Genomic DNA, 22,722 nt, shown 5'->3' on the forward strand with positions numbered 1-22,722 from the left:
GTCTAAGGACACTGAGGGCTTTATCTTGCTGTCTGTGGTACAGGGACTGCTTGGTCTGGGAAGACAGTCAATTGAGTTATGATTGAAAATCGTCTTAAATATGCAACAATTCCTCAGATTATTTTTTTCCTGCCAAATCCGTGTGGTCTCAAACAAGTGAATGATGCATTAAGTAGATACGTTTGTATTGCTGTTGCAAATGTAATATAGTGAGTAGTGTAAATGACACATTGTTCTGCTGTGGATGTATCTTAAGTACTGATGACTGTGTTTATTACTCAAATCAGCATATTAAACTTTTGGTCTACAGTTTATCCTAATTGTTTGAGTTTGACTTGAGTGTATTTAATTGCTATTCTTTTAATACAAGTGACATTCACTTTAAAAAGTTAAATAAAATTACTGTCCCACAACACAAATACTAAAGCAATATTTCTTGGACTTTGATCTGTTCAGATCTTTAAAGCTAGCTAGTCAGGCCCAAATAATACCTCTTATCTTTCTTTTCTTCCACAATTTCAAATTCCTGTTGTCCTTGAGATTGTGAAGCTTATAAACAGGGGACTGTGAGAGTCTTTCTGAAGGATTTCAGTTTCTTGAGGGAAATGGAAACAAGGGTTGGAAAAGCTGAAAAAGAGACAGACCTGGAAATGTGGCTTTCTAATACAAACAGGGCTGGAAGAACTTTAGAATATGGAGGTACCTGTTACTAATGAGGCTGTGCTCCTAAAGCACGTCAAACCTTTATGGTAACTGTCCTTCTTATGTCTTTTTTTCTGTGGTTAATATGAGGTAGCTGCTCTTCTGTTGCAATGAATGTGAGATGTGTTTGTCTCCAGTGATAAACTGTGAGAGTGGTTGTCACAGAACTGCTGATTGCTGTAACGTCTGTTCGGCTTCTTATTCTTAAAAGCTCTTGGAAAAACCAAGAGTTGGTCGAAAGGGAAGGCCAAATTTGGTATATGCTGATGTCTTGATAGTACTGTAGTACTTGGCAGTATCAGTAGTATTGATGCCTTGGTAGTACTGTGAATATTTGGGATAATAGTTTCAATATGATTTGATAGGCAAGGATGCTGTCGTAATTGTGATACTAATCTGAACATGCTGCTCTGTGCCACTTTATGCTGCCTGAAGTACACCAAGATGTGACTAAGTTGCATGAACTTGATATAAGTGTTCAGGATGAGATAGTGCATACATGGTGAGACTTGTACCCTTAAAATGCTCCTGATCGGTTTGGATTTCCAAGGTGCTTCAATCTCTTTTCAGTTTTGTCTCTCTTGTCTTTCATGTCTTACCTTCTTGAAGATAGAACAAAGAGTTAAGGTTTATTAGTGTAACACCTTTTAGCAGAAGTCATTTAAAAAAAGAAGGTGGATTGGGTCTTAAAGCAATAAAGGAAATATTCAAAAGGTTATAATTTGAAATAATCTTTTGCATTTTTGACGTGTGCTTCTACAGTTCTTGGCTTGGATTTTGCAGCTGTACATGTGTATTGCACACGTTTGTAACAGCCTTTAGAAGGGGAATGGGATTATTCAATTTCTGACATTAAAAATGGTCAACAGTGAGAAACCCACTGACTTAATTTTTTTATTAAAACCCCCCCAGCCAAACAGTAATTATTTTTTTTATTTTTATTTTTATTTACACTTGGCTATAATGTAGTGATGTAAGGTATACTTGTCTGTAGTAGAATCACAATGACTACTGATTATAACCTCTTTTTGTTTTTAACTTTTGGGAGGGGGTTCACTTCTATAGTTGCTTTGATCAAATAATTCAAAACTACTTTCTTTGAGTTGCTTTATTATTTTCATTACATGAAATTCTAGATCTGGTTTGGTAAATCAACAGAGAACGAATCTAATGCAGTGCAAAATACTGACTTGGATATTGGTTGTTATGTACAGAACAGCTCCTATGGCTAAACGTTTTCATTCTCTATTTAAATCTTCTAGAGAAGTTTTTATAGTTCTGACTGATGAAATATTTGGAGCCTTTTCCATATATTTAAAGATGTAGGTAGCCATTTCAGGCAGCATGAGTTAATTTGTCTCAAATGAACTGAGAGTTCTGATTTCTACTGTAAATTTATATAAATTAGATATTTTTACTATAAGCTTTAATTCCACAGATCACATTGCAGTATTGCTACAAATACTGTAATGTGTGTGTACAGGTAAAGGAGTAACAATTATCTAGTATTTATCTGGCTGTTATTATAAAATACAGTTAAATCAGCTAATTTGGATAATTTACATAGTCACATGAATGGAAAGCATATTTATGTTTAGGAAGATTAAATACCTTCATTTGTCAGTCACTTCAGAAACTGTGTTTTCAGCATCTCTTAAAATAGGGTGACCTTTTAGGCACTGAAACTGTAAAATGTTAATATAAAGTGATTTTTTTTAAATGCCTTGATTGAATATGGAAGCTTTCATTGCAACTGCAGCTAGTAATGTCTTAGTTCTTCCGTAAAATAATACTGTGCGTCTTGATCATAGGCTGGGTTTCTCTCCTGCTTAGTATGGTGCTTAACCATTTTTTATTTTATGGTTATCAGAAAGAGTGCTATTTTGGAGGAAAAATATAGTAAGTGCTATTTATGTAAATACAGCGTTTCAGGTCTTCTGATTTGAAAGCATGTAATTTCTGTGCTTCCTCCCACCTTTAAAGGTGTCTAATAAATTCATTTTTGGAACTCAATTATAAATCATTGAATAATTTAGCATAAAAGTCCTGCCTGAAAGTTATGCAGAACTTGACATCTGTAAAATCCCAGTAACTAATAAGACAAAATGAAGTGACTGCAGAGCACCTCTCTTCCAACATAAACTTAAGTATAACCTCAAAACCTGTTTCTGCTTGGTTAGCCCTTTATTTTTGGGGAAGGAAAAGTGAGTGCATTTCTCTGATAATTAAAAAAGGGAAAAAAGAGAATGGTATCCCCTAAGCATAAAGATTTCCATTTCTGCAAAGTATTTGTATCAACAGTATCACGATCTGCGGTGGTGCTCTGATTTTAAACATATCTTTCTCAATTCTAATTACTGAGAATTGGAAGTAGTCTACAGCAAAACTGCCAACTTTAAGTGCCTTGGGTAATGTCACATGTAGTAGCAACTAATTAAAAGGTATTATTATGGCAATTAGTTGTTAGACTGTATATCCTGAGGATCCGTTGTTGTTGGAATATGAGTTTAATGATGTAAATTGTGATGCTTAGAGGGCAGTGCTGGAACCTACAATTAGGTTTTGGAGACCGATTTCCACACAGCACAACTTGTTAATTCTCTAGATAAAGGTGTCATGATTCCCAGGTACAGCACAGAATGGGACAAACTTTACTCATCTGTTGTCACTGTTCTGAAAACCTCATCTTAGTGAATAGGATAAAAAGATTATTCACTATCTCACTTAAGCATGCCTACTATTAGATTGTTCGCGGGATCTGATTTCCTGAGAGAGTTTCTGTTAACAAATCTTTCAATTACCATTTAAAGGTTTTTATGACCACTTAAAGGAGGGAACTACCAAACAGTACTGTGTGCCTTTAAATCATTGCAAATGTGCCTCTAAAGATAATAGAGACTCCTATTTTAAAACCATGAAATTGTTAATTTGTCTATCTTTACAGCTTTCTCACTTATGTTGATAATTCCAAGCAATTTAAAATCCAATTATTTCCAAAATATGACAGTAATTAGATTAGTGTTTTTGCATGAACAGATCATGCAGCATAAAATTCAGATATGTATAAAATAATATCCCTCAAAAAGAAAGGAAATTGAAACTACTCTGTTAAGATTTTTTTAATAGCATGAAGAAAAGGGTTAACCTTTAAGACAATTTTAAATGGCAAGCAAATGTAACTTTATAGTCTAATGCACATTTTGTATTAATATATATAAAAAACATCAAGAAAACAAAGAGCAAATAACGCAAACAAATGTAGTACAAACAGGGAAGTTAGGTGTGTGAGTTCTTTCTGTTATGGACATACGTATTCTGGTTACTACTAAGGAACTTAATACAAATAAACTCAGTGAAAAGAAAAATGCTAGATGTACTGTGTCTGACTTGTTCAGAATTTATTCTCTCCTGTGTTGCAAAATTCATCTTTATGCTCATTTTGTATCATTTTAGTCTGTTCATATACCCTTCATATACCCTTCTTATCATCTTTTGATGCTGTTTTTTCAGATTATGACAGTACCCAATGAGTTCAGAACAAAAACCATTTTGAAATAACTCATTCTCCAACCCTTATGAAACTAGTCACGGGTTTAGTTAACTTTAGACATGCCTAGTATATATCCTTTTTAAAATTAGATAAAGCTGTGATAGGGAAGTGAGTCACTGAAGGCAGTTGAATTGTTTTGCAGAAAAAAACCTAACAAGAGAGTTCCTATGCTAGTATGCTTGTAACAGAACTGTGATTTGAGGCAGATGTATGTTTATCTGAGTTCATTAATGAACTCATTAGTATTCTGTGGAAGATATTTTAATGGTATGTTATTTGGAAACATGTTATGGGGGAGGGAAGTCTCATCACACAGAATCAAAAAATTCTTTCAAATTGGATATATTGATTAAATCCCAAATGTTAAGTTTTCAATTTAATTTTTAATCATTTAGACAAAGTTATTCATATTGAAAAGAGAAGAGAAAGAGTGGTAACCTGAAGTGCTAGCATGGATAGAAAAATCAAGAGAAGAAAATCCTCCTGTAATTCTGTCTATTCCAATGCATTCAACCATTTCAGTCAGTGTAGATATATTCTTATTTTGCAAATAAGAACATTTAGTTAAATACTCTATAACCTCAATAGTTAAATACTTCCTCAGTACGTAGAGTAATTGTAATGACTGTCTCGAGATGTGATTTGCAATCCACTGGCCTTTGTCAGAAGCGTTCATCTATGGGAACAGTCTCCTTGTGCCAAAGTGCCCGCACTATGGATGAGCAAAGGTACTTTCTGAAAATCTTGCGATGCCGAATCTTAACTTCTGTTTTCTTCTTCCTTTTTATTTTTTTGCTAAGTTGTCTGTCTCCCCTCCAGCAAGTAAAAATCCTAGTGACCAGATAGTTTGTAACTTTCCCAACATGGAGGCAGCAAAAATACTGCAATTCAGATACCACAGCATTCAGGTGGCATTTGAAAGCAGTAAGCCCACTTTTTGGCTGTAGGGGAAGAGCGTTGGTGTAATTCTAAGGGTGGATGAGAGAGGAAGATGGGTGGATGAGAGGGGACTTTACCCTCCCTGCTCATGATTTGAAAGCAATCAGAGGAATATTGCTTTATATACATTAGTAATGGTTTTAGGGAGCATTGTGAATAATATGTGAACAGTTTTATGGCAGACTTTCCTCCATCTGATTATTTAGCCTGGTAGGCTAGGCAAAAAAAAAAGAGAGGTGAAACCACTTTTTTTTTTTTTCCACAAAAATTAATCATCCGTTCTTGGTCAGTATGGCTTTTGGTGGGGAATAGAACAGCTTGATGACAGGAAAAGGTTCCCCTATTGAGGAAAAAAAAAAAAACAAACCCATTTTCCCCATAATGTAGTTTAATAACATGACCTTGACCAAATACAATCAAGAAGGTTTCTGAAATACTTCAGATTTTTTTTTGTTGAATTTCATGTGTTAACATTGAAATTTCAAAGTATCAACTTTTAATCTGTACTTTAATTTACTATTTAGAGATTCCAGTTTCCTGTTTAGCCCTAACCAAGTAAAACACTGTAGTTTCTTTAAGAAACTTCTGATAAAATGAATTTTGAACATTGCTTTCTTGACAGTTAACGTCTTGGTGGTTCCTGGTACTGTGAAGGACTTCTGTCTTATTGGGTGATGACAGCATAATGCTAATTAAACATGCTTGAAGAAGAAATTGCTGTTTCACTGGAGAACTGAAGTTAATATTTATATAAACAAGTATACAATTCATAAACAATGAAAATGAGATTAGGAGTTGAAGAAAAAATTCAGAATTTTTTTTTCACCCTGAGTACCTTTGACAGGGCATGTTTTTTGTCTCTGAAAGCTGATAAGGTCTTTGTTTTGTTGTTTTGTGTTCTTGTATCTCCTAACTACTGATCCAGCCAACAGTGTTGTCAGCTCAATGAGGAATGTCAGTAGACTGAAGCAAAAAGGACGTTAAGTGGCTGACACTGAGCGATGGCAATAAATGAGATGGGAGCTAAATATATAGGTTTGTGACATTCTAGCAGCTGGCTTAAGCCCTGCTGTTTGTTCCTTGGGTATACTAGCCTTAAAAAGGAAGAGAATGCTTTGTAGCACTAGGAAGAAAAAACAGCTGGTGGCTTATCACTCAGGCTAATGACAGGGAAGGTTAAAGAGTTTTGGAAGGACGAACTTTGAAAGACGGTGCTTTTATCAGTTATATAAATTCTTAATTTTAAATAAATAGGTCTATGAAATGAGTCTAAAACTTTGCCATTTTCCATTGCTGCTTCAGAGCAAAAAAAAAAGAAAAAAAAAAGAAAAGACCTTTGCCATCCAAAACTCTTAAGAGTTACATTATTTTGCTTTTGATTGAAGGAGATTTTAAAGATAATTTTACAGTAACGTTCTTTTGATGTTTTCTCACTCTTTAATGTGACTTTGGAAACATTTTGGTACTTGATTAAGTATCTTTCAGTTACATATTTAATATTAAAAAGTTTGTTTTTCTAATAGAAGAAAACAAATGCTCTCAAATGGTGCAATCTTTATATAATTCTTAGTCCTCCTTTATTAATAGTGATGTAGAAAAGTATGTGTGCATTATTTTTGATGCTTTTTCAAAATGAAGGGTAAAGTTTCAAAAAATTAGTGTTTAACTGCATAAAAGCTTCCTATTTGAAATATAATGGTAAATACATCTACTACTTTTACATGCAGTGAAGACTGTTAGAATTGGAAGATTAATCCTGCTTGGTATGTTTTGCTGCTTCTTGCTGCTTGAGTTTCTACTCCTTTTTTTTTTTTTTTTCTCTCAAGAACTTGTTTAGTTCTTGAATCCAAAGTTGATCTGTCAGCTGACCCCAAGCAAAGTGAAGAGCAAGACCTCTTTTCTGCCTCCTCAACAGGTGAACAAGCCTATGAATAAGCCTTTCTCTTCCCCTCTTTCATATCTGCAATGTGTGTCTGTAGTGGTGGGGCCCCCCAGGGGGAGTCTTCTGCTGGGTTTAACAGGTGAAAGGGAATGGTCTGCAGCTTTTCCAAAAAGAAGCAGCTATAGGCTAACAGCACTGAAACTGTTCTCCAGCTTAAACGCTTTTTGTGGAGTGGGCTCTGCTGTAAAGCTTTCCATGCCAGTCGTTGTTCTTGAGTGTGAACAGGCTCCTTGTCTAGCAGCGTGATCTGTTATGGAGGCAAGAGACCAGGAAATTCCAGATCCTGTCCTCTTAGGAAGAGCAGGCATTTCCCTTTCCTTTAATCCTTTTGGAGTTTTTGTAGAAGGGAGGTTTAGTCGAGGAGCTGAGTGGCAGCTTTTAGAAAACTGGAATAATAACAGATGAGTTCCATTTATCTCAATGTTAAAACCTATTTTTCCCCATAATAGAAACGGCTTATCCTAGTTGTGATAGTAGCACCAGAGTGTTTTTCTACCATTTTAAGGTAGTCTTGCCTTAACTTATTCTCTTATTATGTGTTTGTTATCTTTACAGGGATTACTAGAGCAGGTATTTGAAAGTTCAGGTTGACTGTATGTAGCCAGATAACACACCAGATGTGTTTTTTCAGACCTTAAATAAAAGCGATTAGAGAGATTTTTGAGCTTCTTTACTCTGGGAATTTGATGTATTGCATTTAGTCAGACTTACTTTTTTATATACCTCTGTATAAAGAGATTTATGGATATGAAGCTATAGTCATTTGAAAATCTTCTCTTGCATTAGCACACAATACTATTCATGATGTGCTGGTTACCTTTTGAATTAGCACAACAGCCCTTTGGATCTCAGTTTTGAATTCTGTAAGTTTTTTTTAGGTCAATGCAAATATCACTTATGTAGTCATGTAGTGAAACAATGCTTGCAGATTTCTAAATTGTCAATTTATTCTAAATTCACTATTTCAACAGTAACTTGGGTATAATAAAATGTAGAAAGAAATCTTACCATATTTATGTGTGCATGCTTGTGTTCACTGAATAAATAAAAATTATAGGTAATGTAATAAACTTGGATTTATTCCTCCTACCTATCTCTGTGCTACTGTTTTATAATACTAACTTTTTCCATGGATTATTATTATTTTTTACAATAAAATCAGAAGCATAGAGCTTTTATAGTTTTGTGTTAGAAATAATTTAATGAAATTACTCTTAAATTATTTGTCAAACTTTATAGTCCATTTATCTGACTTCTGCTGCTTCTGTTGGGAGTAACTCGACCAGTGCAACTTCCACAGTGTTCTAAAGTTTCTTGCCTCTTGCGCAATGTAATGCAAGGTCTTCATGGGAGCAGTATGTTATATTCACTTCAAAAAACAACAACAGCAACAACAACAAAAAATGCTGCCGCTCTCCTTTTTCCACTAAAGTGTATTGCTTTCTAGCTTTCATCTGAATGATGTATGATCTGGTGCCAAAATTATACGATCAAATGATGTAAGTGTAATTTTGATACAGAAGAATGTAAAAGTCATGAAGATGATCCCCTGTGTATAATCCTATGCCAGTAGAAACCCTTAGTAGTCCCTTAATTTTAAATTAATAATTATGCAAAATGTCTTGGCATTAATGGTTAAATCTTGGGTTAATTTTTAGAAAACAATTGAATATCAGTTAGTTGTGGTAATTATAGAAGCTAGTCAGGTAGGTTTTGGATAATTAGTTGTTTGATACTTGGTTAGAATAGCCCTAAAATTAGCAAGAGAATTTGTGGAAAAAAAAGATATTAATCTCTTCCACCACTTATGCTCTGGCAAAGCAATGCCTTTGAGTTAACGATATCTTTCTGTTAACATATAGAAACTTTTTTTTTTAAATCTCCTCCCCCTTCCTCACTTGGGCAACATATGCATTTATTGCACTGCAAAACAAGGTGGAATCTTCTGCCCAGAAGAACTGGAAATAAATTTTCAGAGAAGGCTATACTGTATTTTTTTGGTTGAAGATGTGACTTAAAATTAATTTGGTACACTAGATGACAAAATACACTTTTTTAAAGATTTTGAATTTTTTGTGAGTACAGGAATTACAGCATTTTAAATACTTAGTTATATTTTGGCAATGGGTCCTAACAAATACCTAGATCAAACAGATAACACTGCAAACTCTGTTGGATGCTCTACCTAGTTTTAATGCATTTGTTTAACTAGGATTAGCTATTGCTGAGGCTTTTTCATGTGCATTAGAATTTCAGTGCTAAAAATAAATGTATTTTTATAAAAGTGTCATTTTGAAATATTTCTAGCTATTATGACAACATTTTAATAAAAAAATCTTTAAGCACATCTGATCAGTTTACTTGATAGCTTGCTCAGAGGTACTCTTAAAAATGCAAGTTAGGATTTCAGAGAAAAAAGTTTTTATACTACAGTGCGTGTCCATAACTGCCTCCCATACTCTGGCAAAATCTTTTTTATTTAAAAAACAAAAAAGTCTGTATTAACATTATTAAACTGACCTGGAAAGCTACCCTGATTTTTATAGATCTGATCCACTGTATTTACATGGGGTTTGTAAAGCTGCTTGTCAGTTAAACAAGCTCTGAAAGCCCTCAGCACAGAGGTTATTAGAGTTGAATAATATGGATTTAAAGGATTTAGAAATTCATTCTAAATCCCTGCTATACTTTTGAATGCATTTTTATTTTTTGTTTTTTTAAAGAAASCATATTAAGCATTAGGATGCCTTCTGAATATAGTCTGTATTTTATTGAAATCGCATGGATAATCTGGTTTGTCTAGATTACAACTGCAGTGATCAGAAAAAGATTCAGAGCTTTTTGAAGGATTGCCAGTGGATGTTAGTCCACTCGGGCAGAAATGAATGTAAATAATCTGGTAATTGGGAGGTCAAATCTAGCAGTAAAATTAACCTTGTAGAATTGTGGCCGCTTAAATGCAATGCCTTGATATTTTTCTTTTAAGATGGTTCTATTTTCTTATGTTGCTGTGCTGTCTTGATGCTTTAATTGTACCGTGCTGCTTCATCAAAACAATTTTGTTTTTATTTTATCAAGGAATGTATTTATTTGTAGCCCAATTAAAAAATACAGACAAACTCAGTTTTCTATCTAGAAATAGACAGAAACATGGTGTGCTGTTTATTTTGACACATTTTCACCTACTTTCCTGAACGTAATTTGAGGTATAGTTTTTTAATTTGTTACACGATATGTTGCAAATGGAGATTCTAGTGTTTGACTTTTCCTATAAGTATTTTTGAAATAGTTGCCCTCCATAGCTATTGGTTTTGACTATAAATAGATTCAATAAATTTTGACTATACATTGATTTTAAAAGTAGTAAATTGCAGATCATAAGAGAGTGGGTCATAAGAAAACTTTCTATCCTAATTGAAGTAGGAAATACCTCATATCTAGTTTGAAGCTCCTCTTTCTTGCTAAATGTAAGCTTGTTAATCTTCCACTAAATAGCAGGAATATAGGTACTAGCAAAGAGTACTGTATTGTTGAGTAGGACTCAGGGTTACCTTTTGGAAAATGTAATATTTTCTTATATGATTGTTGTAATTAGAGTTTTAATCATGTCTACAGATTGGTTTTGGAAAAGTGAAGAAGAAAATCTAAGCATAAAAGACCTAGTTTTAGTATAAAAATCCCCAAGAGTACTTACTTATTCTACCACCTGCTTTAATAAGTTACTTGGAGAACTTCACTAGTGTGAGCAGTAATAAATTTTTAGGTGGACCAAAATGTTCATTATAGTAATCCGTCCCTGAAGTCATGAAAGCACGTATTACAGATGTCCAAGAGGAAAGGCTGCAGTTTTCAAATCTCTTAGGAAGAATGAGGTGTTAATATTCTTCATGGAATTTTTATAATCTTATGATTAAAGCTTTAGAAGAAAAGATGATAAATTGAATTTTGTATGCATGCATTTGACATTTCTTACCAGTCAATAGACTGTGCAGTCTCTACATAACTAAGGTCTTACTAAATAGGCAACAGATGCTAAATATTATCTTCAGCTTTGTTCAGCCAACTACCATGTGCATGCTCATTGAAGAGGTTTTCATTGTGAGCGTAACATAACTGTTCATGTCTGAATTGCACTGGTGCCACTTTTGTTAGTTCCCTAGATGACGTGAATTAAGGCTTAAACAACACGGAAGGTGTTTTGTGCAATATAAATGCTGTGGTACTTAGAAGTGAGATTTAAGTTGTCTCCCTAGTTCCCACCCCACTGTTATAGTGTGCTTGAAAGACTGGCTTTCTGGAGATCCTGTGGAGTCTATACTGTTGCAGTTGATTTAGAAACCTATGTTAAGAAAAATAAAGATCTAATTGGAATGAACTTAAAATGTTACCAAAATTACTACAATAAATGTAATATGTGATAGCTAGGTTAAAGGTAGTCTAGAAAAGAGTAATAAATATATATAAGTATTTGTAAGAAGAGAACTCATTTACTCTCCATTGCTAGCAGATATTTTTCATTGTCACCTCTGAGAAGTGTAATACACAAACTCTGTGCAAATGTCCTTTTCATATTCCTTTGGATGCTGAAATTTTTGTGTGATGTATCACAGACTTCAAACCACTGGATGCTCTCTCTTTTCTTCTGCTATATATGTTTTAGTAATACATTTTAATTCTGTTCATATCCTTTGGTTTTGCGTTAACAAATATTTTACTTGCAGAAGTTTTTGAACTTGACTAAACTTGTCCAACCCACAATATTTATCAGATCGTGCCTATAACAAGGTCAGTTACTCTCTGGCTTCGATGTTGAAAAGCGATTATGATAACTGAATTAGCAACCAAAATAAAAAAAAATCCCCAAGTCTATATTGAAATTAAAGTATATTATTAAATAAAGAATGAACAAGTTTTAGTAAACTGCATAAGTACATTAGACATAACACTTGGCTGTTTGCTGAATTAAGAAAAACCCTGTCATCGTCTTTGTTTACTGGTGATAAATTTTTTGCTGTTTTCTCTATGACAACTCATATTTTCAGAAAATTTGAACAATTTCAAGCATATTCTTTCTGCTGTAACCACTCTGTTACTAAATGTAGGGGATTGAATTTCTCATGCTTGAAGTAATCTCAAAGGTGTTTGACACCGTGTGGTAGTGGTTTTGGTTTTGCTTGTTGCCTAACCTTTGGTTAGGTACTAAAGTACCTAGTTGTGAATGTGACAGATCATAACTTTTTGAGTCTTGATATGCTGTATCTTGTTCCCCAATACCTTAAATGATTTTAGTTTTAATACTTCAGTGCTGAAGAAGTTATTTCATGAAATAAGCTTTCTAAAAGAACTGTTATGTGCCTAAGTTTCTTACAGCACAGTATTTCTAATTTACTGTTAACTTCATCACTTATGTGCTTCAATAGTTCTTGTTTAGCTCTGATTATAGTATTAGAATGGTGTGTGTCAGATATACCCAGCAGATGCAAGTGGGTCTATCTGACATATGCAGATTATACATGTCGTGCTGGTATTCACTACATATGTACTTAGGCATTTATTGGTTATTTCACTTAGAAAACATGCTGTATAAAGGGATGGAATGAATGCTTCTTAGGCACTGTTGTCTGCAGTTTGACTTTTAATTGCCAGTAGGACTTTTTGGAAGAGACTTTAAGAAACAACTTCACTACTGTTGCCAATAATCTTAACAACTACCTTAAGTTAATTTGGGTAGTAAAAATTAACTTCTATATGTGGTTACTATTATCAGTGTTTACTGTTTTGGCAATGATAGTACCATCTGTTTTTTCAGCTTCTTCCCCCTGTAAAATCGCATCAGATAGTCTGGTTTTCTCAACTATGCAAAACAGTTGCCAAATTCCACTGGAACATATTTTTAATACTCAAAATACATGCTAATGCAGTTAATGAAAGATTTTGCAATTTCAAAATTTTATTCCTGAAACATTATACCTTTTTTACTTAATTTGTTAGATGTGAGTGTCACAGATGTGTGTGTAAACTACTCATTCTTTATTTTCAGTGAATCTACTGTGGGGTCATTGAATAAGTTGTGTATATGATACACTTGTTTTTATTTGGTAATAGTTCTTATTACTGCTTTTCTTGAACACATAACTGCATAACTGTGTAGCTGTTTACTGTTGTGACGTGTGGTGTTGAATCACTAGAAATATAAAATAATGCATCAAATGTATTAGAGATTTTCTATCCAGAAGAAAAGAGACTTTCTATTTCCTTAAATTACCACATATTAAAAATCTACTAGTATCTTTTGTACTGGATGAGATACTGGCCATACTTTGAAATATTTCAACAAAATGTCTTGACTGATTAAAAAGGACTGTAATGTATACTGAAAGGCTGTGTCTTCTATAAAACCCTGTTGGTATCTTATTATTGATGGCACAAGTTATTCATGGTGATTATGAATTAAAAGAAAAGATTTCTTAGGTGTATTAATTTTCTTGAAAGTAAGTGTGTGTGTGTGTATACATATACACACACACATATATAATAAACATTGCTACTGCTGCTACTGTAGATAAAGCTTTGTGATAAAGTAGTCATTGCAAAGATGGGTATTTGCTTATGATGCATTAAGTGAACAAATGTAAGAAAATGTTACTGCTAGAAAGCATTTTCAGTGTAAGGTGGACTAAATTGTCCATTTTAAAATTATTTTTACTCTTCTGTAAACTGTCGGGATTCAATTTTTGATGCTTAAAGTAATCTCAGAGCTATCTATAATGTTATGCTAGAGGTTTTTGCTTTATTAAACACTAAACTACCTAACTAAAAGTATGATATTAACTTCTCAAAGCTTAATATGATGTATTTTGTTTTCCAATACCTCAGATGGTTTTATTCTTATTTCAAGTCATATTGCRTAATTATATTTTTGTGAAAGCAAGTATCTGATAATTTTTATGGTTATCTAAAAATTAGCTCAGAGAGTAAGTTTGGAAATACTTATGGAGAAAGAGGTGTGTTAGCAGTACTGTAAATAAATGTTCCTTTAAAAACAAGAGAAGAAAAGCTCCCAAACCTGCTAGTTGTGGTATGTCAGTTAAAGTTGTTGGTGGGTTCAGAGTATCATCTTCTGACTGGTGCAAAGACCTCTTTCTTCCATTTATAGTATGTTTCATCAGCATAATGTTATCTTTTATATTCTGCTGTAGTGTTTCTAATTTAAATGTTTTACATATAAAGCTGTTTCAATTAAATACATAAATACATGCTTTTCTTTAGTAAAAACATACATGAAAATAAGTGCTCCAGAATAATTCAGTTTTAAGAAATTTGTCGATAGTTAGGAATAATGCTAATGTTGCTTATGAAAAGGGTATTCACATTTACCAGACAATATCTTGAGTGTCATACACATTCATCACACTTTCTTCAGAATGCCTTTTCTATTCTTGCTGCTGTTCACTTCTACTTTTTTATTCTTTCATTGCTACGCTTAGCATTTTAACCTGTAACACTTTGTTACAGTAAAACTTGGGAACATTTGGGAGATCACTTAATGGAGATTAAATGATCTCCCAAATGTTCTTAAATTGGGGCTCTATCATCTGAAGACACAGAAGGTTTCCTCCTTACTATCAGCATTGCTGCTTACTCAAGATAAAATTGCCAGATGTTCTCCATTATAACATCCAGTTTCAGTTGCTTTTTAACTTTGCCATATTTTAACTATTGAACCAGGCAAAGTCTTGGTCTTCAGCTGCCTTGGAGGAGGGGGAAGAAGGTTTCAGAGAATGAAGTGAGTAGGAAATGCTGCTGTCTGTGTATTTATTTATTTATTTTAAAATAAGCTAAGCGACCAAAGTATTTTGAACCTCCTTTTGGGCAAGTTTGAGTTAATTCCTGTTTTAGGGTATAATCTGAAAAATGACTTGGGTATGGGAAGGGTGCACGTGAGGTACAGTTTTCTGTCCTGATGAATATCCACTTAAAGCTGGCAGAATTATGTCTAACAGTTGACTGAACTGGAGAGAAAAAGGTTGTAATTGAAAAAATATAATTAAGGAGATTATTACTACATTATTATTACATTATTGTGTGTAAAAGTAGCAATCTCAAAACAGTAAAGAGAATCCAGGATGGCATAACTATACTGAAACTGATTTCTACAGGAAGTTAAGAATTAATATTCAATAAGACTGGAGATTTATGTCTGCAAGTACTCAGTTGTAGTCATTACAGTGTTGGACACTCCCCCGGACTTAAGCCCTAATGGGGATCAGGAGAAAGGTGAGACCTAATGTGCATTATGCCAAATTATTAGAAATCTGCATATACTGTGATAGTATGTTTTCCTCTGAGGTGTCCTTTGTGGATTGTTATCAAAGAAAAAGCTCTTATATAATTTGGGGATTCTGTAAGGCTCAATTTTTTTTTACTTTTTTAATATTTAAAGTTTTTTTGAATTTTTTTTAGATTTTTAAATATTTAAAATATATATATATTTTAATTTTGCTGTATTTATATGGTGATTATTATGTCTTATTTTTAGTTAAAGTCCAGATAGTAGAGCATCTTTTGTTTTTGTTATCATGAAGAATTACTGAGATTTTCCTGAGATTTTACTTTAAGTAGTGTTTACTCTGTGGATAAAACATTGCATCTTCAAACATGTATTATATCTGAGGAAGGTACAAGCTTTCTGAGGCTTTTCTCAATTTGTTTAAAATTGAAATAGGTTTTTAAGAATAGCTCATTTGGGCTTCTTTCCAATGATTGGTAACTAGCTCTGCAAATTCAATGTATAGTAAATCATTGGAACATTTGCTAATAGCACGGTAGAATGAATTAGTTTTTAATTCAGCAAAATAACTTTTAACCAAATGCATGTGTTCATGCTCTCTCTCTTGCTAGGTTTGGATATTTTAATCAGATTTTTTTCAAAATTCTTCTCCAGCAATAAAGRTGAAGAAAAAAATTTTTTTTCATTGGATAAATTAGGCTTTCCTGTATTTTACTTTTGGGTTTCAAGAGAAAACACAGAATACAAGAGGAACAATAAGAACATGAAACATAGCACTACCGACTTTCCTCAAGTCCCTCATGATTTTAACTTGCATGCAATTTCTTAAATACTGTGTGTTTGCCATACCTGTATAAAAAAAATCAAATAGACTTCTCTGCAACCTTTTATAAGTCAGTTACTGTGAGTCTTTAGCATAGTTCATTCTTTTTTCCTTTATTTCTTTTATTTGGGGTATAGGAGCTGGTGTGGTGTAGAAAGACTGTAAAAATGCTTGGTCTGCTTGTGGGATAATTGCTCTCAGCATAGGGAATACAAGCTGTTTTTATCAGAGCATTTCTGACACGGAGGGCATGTTGGGCAGGATAGAAATTTTGTCAGCTTTTAGGAGTGTCATTTGCCACAGAGCAATCATTAAAATCCCACAGTGGGTGCAAACATAGAAGTCAGAGGAGCTCTTATGCTTCTCCTAATGTATTTGGTTCTGCTTAAACTCCTTCAGTAACCAAGAACCTCATGTACGGTCTCCAACATACTGTTTGTTGTGTTAGAGTGTATTTCAGGCATTAACTCAAAGTGCAACAAATGGCTTACTTGCAGGATCTTGCTGACATGAATTTTGTACGTGCTGAGGACTTAAGAAAATTCATGAGTTTAGGAAGCTGAGGGCATGGGAATGAAGATGCAGCAAAGCAGGCAAAGGGGGGGGTAGCAGCATGGTATAACTGGCTGAAAGTTTAGCAGATGGAGGTTGAGAAGAGCAACTGAGCTCTGCTAGATACTGTAGTTCTTGGCCTTTTGTGAATCAATTTGATTTCTTCTGGAGATTGTTTCTTGAGTTCTAATTTTGAGCTTTTATAGGAAGATGTAAGAACACAAAAATAAACTTAGTCCAACTCTTCTAATAAACAGGAAAATGATTATGGAATACTGCAAATGAAAGTGTTAGTCATACGGACACCTATTAAGCATAGAGGTCCATTACTTACTGGGGAAGGAGAGGCTAACACAATGAAGTAAAACAAAGTATTTGAATGTTTATTGTTTGCTTATTGTTGATGTAGAGACTATTAATCTTAACATGGGACATGACTGCTTTATTTTTTAACACATTCTCCCATTCTAACATATATGAGTTTGTATTCAAAGTGATACAGTTTGATCACCTTAAATTATAGATTAGATTAAATTACAGATAATTATTCCTGGCTTTGATTCCTTAAAAGTACTAAAACAAACAGTATTCCTAAACACACGTGTGTTATTTGTAGGGGAACCCGTGATGATGAAGATGGTTGTAATTGGTGAGAACACAGGACAAAGAGTATGAGAAATATTGAATGAGAATGTGATAGAAATGGTCCTTGAATTTATTAGATGTATCTGGTTTCAGTAATTGTGTTTGACAAGGTATCTGGCCTGGCAGATAAGAGAAGCAATAGGTGCTGATGCAACTGGTTTCTGGTAAAATTTTTGACTCTGCTCCACTAGAAGGTTTGATCTACACAGTGTTTCCTGAAGTGTGGTGTGCTGGCCACTGGTCTGTACATGGCCGCTTCAGAAGAGAATTGTAAACATTTCTTTCTTATGGAGTTTTCAGCTAGAACTGTGAGGTAGCAGCCCGAGAAATTGAATGTTGACCATGATCCATTGGTACAGAAAGTCTGGGAATCACTTGTTGAAATAACAGTAACTGGCTTAAACTGTAATAATGTAGTACTGTTGACTATAGAATCAACTAATACTGCACCCCAAGTGGGGTCCTGCAGAGGTCTCCCTTGACTTGGATCTCTTAATATGTTCAAGAGTAGCTTGCTCAGTGGAATAGAAGGTACACTTAGAAAACACTTAAGTTATACCAAATACTTTTAAAGACAATTAAAATTCAAAATACACTTGATAAATTAGTGCTTGAAGTCAACAATGTGAAATTCGTTAGACAAATGTAGAATATGTTGGTGAGGGGAGATCATAGTTGCATATAAATACAAAACTGGGGAGAGTGGGGGACATCAAGGTTGTATATGAATATAAAAATGGGCAAAACTGACTAGGCAGAGGCATGGGAGAAAAATATCTAGGGTTAATGAACTTTGAATGAAGTATAAGAACTGAAATTCTTCTGAGGGAGGAAAAAGCTGGGATGCCTTAATAGGAATGTGGTTTGTAAGATAATTCTTCTGAGTAACTTATCCTTGGTGAGGTCTCAGTTGACGTACTGCCTTGTCTAGGCATCCTGCTTTAAGAAATGGAAACTGGAGTGTCCAAGAGAGGTAACGAGAATGGTCAGAGTTCTGGAAAGCATACCTATGCAAGAAGATTGAAGGCATTAATACATACAGCTTGAAAAGAAAAGACTGTGAGGGGTAGAGTTATCTCAGAACAGTTTATAAGGGCTCTTTGTAAGAAGAGAATCTTCTGGGAATAGCTCAAAAAAAAAAATTGGCTTAATTTTTAACAGAATATATTGTGGTTAGATCAGCAGTTCCTCAAGTAGAAGCCACAATTCTAAATGGGGTCCTGACAGTATGAATAAAGCTGCAAGCTTGAGAGTAATAAAGATTTCTCCTTCTCTTTTCTTGGAATCATGAGTTGTTTTATTTTCATCTTTATCCAAATTATTTTATGTCTTATAATTTGAATTAATTCTCTTATTAATAATGATCTAATCTAATATGAATAATGAAGTGATGTCACAGCTGGTAGTTAATATTTAAGGCTGCTGCCTTTCTTGGAAGACAGAGAATGTAGTTGTAGTCATCTTGTATTGGTAAAAAGAGAGCTTTCAAGTCAGATGCACAGTATTCTGTTTTTGCCTTTTCAGTGGAATGGGATGCATATATAAAGACTGAGTAGTGTGCAGGAAGTGCAGTTGGGGAGAAAGGCAAGTTAGATGCTGTATGCATAAGACTGCTGTGATTTTTGGTATTAAGCACAAAATGTGAAAGAAACACAAGATTTGATAACGATTCAAGAGAGAACTTTTATCCCTTTTAGCTGCTTTTTAGCCTAGTCCAGTCTTAGTGAAAGTTGCTTAATTCTTAATTTCCTGTGATTCACAATTTGTGCATGCATTCACAAGTACCTTTAATTTTTAGTTTTTTCTCCCTGAGGATTGGTTCAGACTTCATGATATATCTTTGGGTTTTGGAGCTTGAAATACTAAATTACTTTAGGAGTGTATCTTCCTTCAAGACAGTTTAGCCACAGTGAAACATAAACATTTTTGTTAAAGAACTTTAATTTGCTTGTGTTCATAATTTCTGCTCACTCCTAAATCATCTCTGTTTTTTGCAGTTTTATAAGGGTTTCAAATATGTTGAATAGTACTTGAAACCAATTTTAATTAGCTGAGGAAATGAAAGCCAACAACTTTGTCATAATTCCATTGTAAAGCTTTGTTTACAAGAATCCAAAATAACCAGACTTCGATGTTTACTGTGCGGTTTCTTTTCTTTTAATATGTATGCTACAATTCAGTATTCAGTCTGAAATTTCTGGGTTTATGTATATTTCGAACCTGATGCTACATTTGCACTGTAGTTGTCAGAATACTGCTATGTATTCTTAATGCCTTCTCCTATTAATGCTTTTTTTTTTTTTTTAATTTTGTAGTTATAATTTCCAGGGTGTGTGATTGAAAATAATGAAAGAAAAAAAAAACCCTGGAAATAACTATGAAATAATGTTTCATATGTCAGAAACAGTTTAGTAATGGCTAAATGCCAGGATTATTGTGTTCTAATGAGGGGGGAGGGGGCGTTGTCTCATTATATTGATGTTAGCCAACTAAAATGGAAGGTTTCTTCTGTATGTATACTCAACTGATTAAAATACATGACTTACAAAGAATCACATCTGTTTGTCGCTTCCACTATTTTTATTTATACATACATACACGCACACATATAATTTATATATATACACAGACATACATATATATATATATACACATACATACACACACACACACAGACATATATATATATATATATATATATATCTCAAATCAAACATTTTCCAGAAATGTTTCCTGTAAAACCTAAAAATGTATACATAACAATCTTCAGGTTTTTTGCTGAAGGAACTTTTATAGAATGTGGTGATAAAGAAGAGAGTTTCTGTAGGAGATGGGTGGTGGACCAGCAGCCTGCTGGCCAGATGGAGTCCACCAGAACAATATGTAAGGGCAAGAGAGAATGTTTTTTGAAGGCGGCTTACATGTAGGCAGAGAGCAATTGAACAGGAGACCTAGAGGACTTCCCTGAAGGGCTTGTGGCCCCATGCCGTCATGAGGCTGAACCTACATGAGTCACCTGATCAGTCCCACCACATGGAAGTTGTGCATGTTTGGTCATGCAGCAAGAAACTGTGGGTTTCCATGACATGATGCACCTTGTTGGTCGTGWTAGTGATGAGGAAGGAAGGACGCAGATTTTGTCACATGCCTTATAGGGCTTCTGTAAGAAGTAAGGTGACTTAACCTGGAAAAAATTATGAATACCACTGCATTAGACTACCAGATGATAAGTTGAAAGGCTGTTTTCACCCGAAATCAGCCTCTTCCAGAGTAGAGATCGCATAGGTATCTAATATACTAAATCCAAAATTGTTACTTGTCTCGTCTCATTCTTTCACCTCAGGTATTTAGTGTAGTATTTTAAATTGGTAAACACTTGGTAGTGTTTTAGAGATGAAAATACACTTTGTTGGATTTTAAATTAATTTTGTTTACTTATGTTTTATAGATTTTTTTTTTTTTTTCCAGTTTAACTTTGTTGGAAGAATCCTTGGACCCAGAGGACTAACAGCTAAACAGCTTGAGGCAGAAACAGGATGCAAGATAATGGTCCGAGGGAAGGGCTCAATGAGGGACAAAAAGAAGGTAAGCTCTTGAAAGGTAGTATAGTTTCAGATGTATAGTTTTCTTTCCTAATGCAAAGGAAAAGGGAATACTCCCCCCCGGCCCCCCCCAACTAATGTTCTTAGTATATGCTTCTTTAGCATTTACAGACTTAATGGCTAACACTTACAGCCTTTTTTAAAGAAAGTAAATGTTCATGCCCCATAATGGTACAATTGGGAGTCTAACTAGCAATTATAAAATATTTTGCAGTAATAAACTAACTTCTAATTGTAAAGGTGAAACTGAAGTTAAATATGTTTTTTTAAGGAAAGATCGTTAACCTTACAGGTGTTCTTAAGAGCTTTCTTGTATTGAAATACCAAAATCGTAGCTTTGCAAGTAATGCGGATTGGAAAATGGATTTAATGTATTTGTGGCAATGAATTTTGTCTGTAACGAGTGAATGAACAAGCACCACATTTCTGCATTTGTTTTGAGTTGGAGGGGAGTTGAAATGTAATTAAGGCTGTTCCTTGCTCTCTACTGTAATACATATGCTCTGTCCATATAAGTAGGGAAACTTTTGTGTTCAGGATGGAGCCTTCCTGAATGTCAAGTTGGCATGATGGTATCTCTTGAAAGTCATTGTTTTTTTTGCAATTTTATTTTCTAGACATTTTTTTTCTCTCTGGTTACTGCTTGTTGAACTTGTAACTGCACCTCTCCACTTCAGTTTGAGATGTGCACTTAGTAGTACTCTTTTCCTTTTAGTTACCATAATTGTTTTTTCTTTTGGTTCTTTCTTTAGAAAACCCCCTTTTCTTACCTGATCTGCCACATAATATGTTCTGTTGCACATAGCAATAATGGCATAATATGGTATGTAGCACATAGCAATTAAAATAGAAAGCTAGTGCCTACTCAATTAAAAAACACAGACTTCTCAAAGCTATTGAATGACTGTTTCAAACTTCACGTTTTGTCATGGCCCTTTTTTTTTATCCTACCKATAGCTATTTCTGTTATTTAGATTGCTAACTTCTGAATAAAGATCTGTTCTGAACTGTGAGGGGTTTTTGGTTGTCTAGGTTCCGTAGAAGTAAGAGGGTGAAGTTGTCTTAAACGATGCTTGATTTATGAAGGATTTATAGGAATTTCTTTTTTAAATCATTCTAATTTACATCCTGAATTCCTTCTACCTCCTAGTTTGCATGAACATTTAACATGTAAACTAGTCTTGTTATTATGGAGTTTTAAACTAAATTGACAAGAACTTCTGGAGTTGATATTTTTGAAATACAGGTTTCCTATAATTGGGGGCTGATATGAGACATGAAAAGTTTTATGAGTATTAAAATTTCAGCATGTTTCAGTTGTCATATCAAGTTGTGTGGGTGTTGATGCTGTATGTTGAAGCAAAGCGTATGGTTGCCAATATGTGAACAGTCTTAGTTCCATAATCTTGCTTATGACTATTAAAAGTATTCACTTTTTTAATATATTCTACTATATTGTAGAAAAGAGGCTATTCTGGGGCGGAAGATTTAGTGGAGATGCTGCCTTCCTTTTACAGTTTGCAGACCTACCTTAGTTTTCATTAGACTATTACAGCTATGCTGGAAAGCTGCCACTTTTTGACTGATAGATTAATTAGAAGTTAAGACTCCTGATTACTCATGCGTAACATCAACAACAAATATTCTTTAAAATGTGGAAGGTTCCAAAATTTACAT

The 22,722-nt window shown here is 34.0% G+C and overlaps 1 protein-coding gene across 12 annotated transcripts in view; it reads left to right on the top strand.

The window, feature by feature from the left end:
- Positions 1–22,722, top strand: part of QKI (QKI, KH domain containing RNA binding) — a 170,516-nt gene that overhangs the window by 47,843 nt on the left and 99,951 nt on the right. For all 12 annotated transcript variants that reach the window (XM_026075622.1, XM_026075624.1, XM_026075628.1 and 9 more), the window contains exon 3: positions 20,912–21,028. In XM_026075622.1, the coding sequence (XP_025931407.1) occupies positions 20,912–21,028 (117 nt within the window). The remainder of the gene's footprint in view (positions 1–20,911; positions 21,029–22,722) is intronic.

The sequence above is a fragment of the Apteryx rowi genome, unplaced genomic scaffold (assembly GCF_003343035.1).
Source record: "Apteryx rowi isolate R43461 unplaced genomic scaffold, aptRow1 scaffold_408, whole genome shotgun sequence".
Taxonomy (NCBI): Eukaryota; Metazoa; Chordata; class Aves; order Apterygiformes; family Apterygidae; genus Apteryx; species Apteryx rowi.